Below are 3207 nucleotides of genomic sequence, written 5' to 3'. Positions count from 1 at the left end.
CGTTCTATTAGTTCTACAGCTTCAGTTTCGGAACTTTCACGCTTAGTAACACATAAAGCTGTTCCCTCACCACAGTGCAACAGTGAAAAGGGACCCCCTTCCAACAGTGTCGAGTTCCGAACGTTGTTTAAGCGACATACACCGGTATTGCGGTATTTTAAAAATACATATCATAACAAAAATAAACACCGGTATTCGGTATGAACCGGTATACCGCCCAGCACTACTGCTTTGTTCCAAGCAATAATTTACAAGCTGTGATTACGGGCTGTTCTGTCATAGATGTCTACAGTTGATTGAATTGTTTTCATGAGGGTAGCATGAATAATATAAACCCCTCCTGTCCACCTGCACCTGAAGAGGCTGTTGTCACTCGCAGTCTCTGGCCTTTTTGGTCTAGTGTGTCTTTATATGCACCAGAAACACAAGAACATATCTTCCTTGTGTTTTGTATATGTCTTCCACCTCTTGTCAGGGAGGAAAAAATACAAGAAAAGTGGCCCATACAACTTGTTGATCCTTCAGAAATCATTCTAATATGCTTGTTTGGTCAGTCAGAGAGATCTTTTATTATTAGTGTTGAAAACGGTTGTGCTGCTTAATTTTTGTGGAAACAGTAAGTAGAATAAAAAGTTAAAATGTTCATCTGAAAAAAAAAATATTATAGACATTATAAATGTCTATACTGTAATTTTTTTATGAATTTAATACATCCTTTTCAGTACTTATTTATGTTATTATTATTATTTTAGATTTTACAGACCCCATACTTTTGAACTGTAATGTTTGCTAGATTTGAGAGGGAACTGACCGAAATTACATTTATTATTCTCTGAAAATCTGCACCCTGTTATGGCTTTCAAATCATATTCGTGCTTTTATTACAAAACATACTTGATATGTGACTTTAAACGTGCACAATGATGAATGATATTAGAAATCGGTCTAGATTTACTGATGTGGTAAAGTTTTTAAACAAATTGTAAAGTTATATGTAATGGATGACTGTTTTTGATCTTAATAGTTTTTGATAAAATTGATCATTGACATTGCAGAATTGCTTTGGTGTAACAGTTTTTATTTATTTTCTGCTACTCAGTACTTGATCTTAAAACTGGAGAGACCAGCTATCGTTCTGAGCATCACCTATGGCAAATATGAGAAAACCCACGTGTGCAACCTGAAAAAGTTCAAAGTGTTCGGAGGCATGAGCGAAGAAAACATGACGGAACTCTTGTCTAGGTGAGACTGGTGGGAGAATGTTAGTTTGTGATTACAATCTACTTACAGGCTAATCTTTGTCAGATATACTTTACGGACTTTTAGAGCATCTCGAGAGCAGGTGACTGGATTTAATTAACTTACTAATAGAGCACCAGAATACAAACATTTTATAAAATGGCTTATTGTGTTTCTTGCGATGTGAGTAATGTTTTGGGAAATGACTTCTTGTGATGTGGTGAGGTCATTGACTGTCTTTCTCATCTAATCCTAGTGGCCTTAAGAATGACTTCAACAAGGAGACATTCACGCTAAAGCACAAGATCGATGAGCAGATGTTTCCCTGCAGGTTCATTAAAATAGGTGAGTGTTTACAGAAAGAGCAAACTAAAGACCCGGTGAACTCATGTGGTGACACATTTAGGGGAAAGATCAGTCATCACATGATTTCAGAGGAAGACAATGAGTTGAGTGAGTGAGTGATTGAATGACTCTGCAAGTCTTTGATGGAACAAACAAGTGCTTGTGAGAGCTTTTTCTCTTGTAATATTGCAAGCTGTGTGTTTCAGACATTGAAATCTCTGCGATTCTTTTGAGAATGGAAAATTTGACTTTTTTTTTTTTTTTTTTAAGCAAAGTGTGAATGTCCTCTCTTGATGCTGTCTGTGTGTGTTTGGTTATGTACAGTGCCTCTGATGTCATGGGGGCCCAGCTTTAACTTCAGCATCTGGTATATTGAGTTACACGGCATAGAAGATCTAGAAGTTGTCCAGCCCTGCCTTAACTGGTACAGTAAGGTGAGTTGTGTCCGAACATCCACATCCATATTTGAGGATGAATGCCACAAAGAAATGTTAAGTTCATAATTCATCCCAAAATCAAAAGAAGCATTCTAAGACCATTAAAATTGTTCTTATATTTTAAAAATTTTTTAATTTATGCAATGATAAAGAATGAAATGAAATTCTGGATCTAAAAATGGGTGGCAAATACACACACACACACACGTCTATCTTAAAAGAATGTAAAAGTTAACATGCTGCGTAATTTCAGATTATGCCATTACTAACCACCCACTGCTTAAAGATAATCACACACAAGTGATTTAAGGTAATATATATTTCCTGATTTTTTTTCGTAATCTTTATTTCAGTAAACTGCGTCACTGTCTTTGTTCGTCATAACCATTAACAGTTTTTAAATTGCCAAGCTGTTCCAGTAAGAAAAACATTCTTGATTTTATAACACTCGCACTCCATTTGCACAGGCAGTTTCACGCAATATTAAGCTTGGATTGATGGCACGTTACAGCTAAAGTGCTTTTTTTTTTTCTCCCGACAGTACCGTGAACAGGAGGCCATCCGCCTGTGCCTGAAACACTTCCGGCAGCACAACTACACAGAAGCCTTCGAGTCCCTGCAGAAGAAAACACGGATCGCTCTGGAGCATCCCATGCTCACGCACCTCCATGAGCGGCTGGTTCTCAGAGGAGACTTTGACGCCTGCGAGGAGCTCATTGACAAAGCCGTGAGAGGTACCTCATCATATGGATCTGTGCCACATTCATTAAAGGGTCATGGAACCCCAGACTACTTTTTCTGAGATTTTAGCAGAGGTGTTTGTGTTGCACATCATAGAAGACAATGTTAGCATCTGATAATTTTAACTGTTGGAGAAAACTGGTTAATTTTAAGCTTTTTTGCGCTATTTTCATCTTCCGGGTTTAAAATCTACATTGTGTTGGCGTCACAATTTGTGACGTGGCAATGGACAAATAGTACATCGATGACGTATCGGTGTCTATTAAATTATTCATGAGACTGCGTGTTCTTATCCTATGAGAAGACGCTCCGCTTAATTATTCACAACAGCATGTGTTGATTTGCTATGACAGACGTTTCAGACTGTGAGATGACATTGCGCACAATAACTGAAACGTTCATGGATCGAAGAAGAGTGTTTGTTTTTGCTTTGTAATAAGAGTTC

General features: G+C 37.5%; 1 protein-coding gene across 1 annotated transcript in view; it reads left to right on the top strand.

Moving 5' to 3' along the window:
• Nucleotides 1-3207, top strand: part of LOC107560731 (muskelin) — a 41651-nt gene that overhangs the window by 6863 nt on the left and 31581 nt on the right. The window contains exons 3-6 of the mRNA XM_016244982.1: nucleotides 1100-1242; nucleotides 1496-1584; nucleotides 1909-2018; nucleotides 2563-2755. Coding sequence (XP_016100468.1) covers nucleotides 1100-1242; nucleotides 1496-1584; nucleotides 1909-2018; nucleotides 2563-2755 — 535 coding nt within the window. The remainder of the gene's footprint in view (nucleotides 1-1099; nucleotides 1243-1495; nucleotides 1585-1908; nucleotides 2019-2562; nucleotides 2756-3207) is intronic.

Source organism: Sinocyclocheilus grahami, unplaced genomic scaffold, assembly GCF_001515645.1.
Source record: "Sinocyclocheilus grahami isolate Dianchi unplaced genomic scaffold, SAMN03320097.WGS_v1.1 scaffold740.1, whole genome shotgun sequence".
Classification (NCBI taxonomy): domain Eukaryota; kingdom Metazoa; phylum Chordata; class Actinopteri; order Cypriniformes; family Cyprinidae; genus Sinocyclocheilus; species Sinocyclocheilus grahami.
The sequence above is the reverse complement of the archived record's forward strand: the minus strand, read 5'-3'. Positions and strand labels throughout refer to the sequence as shown.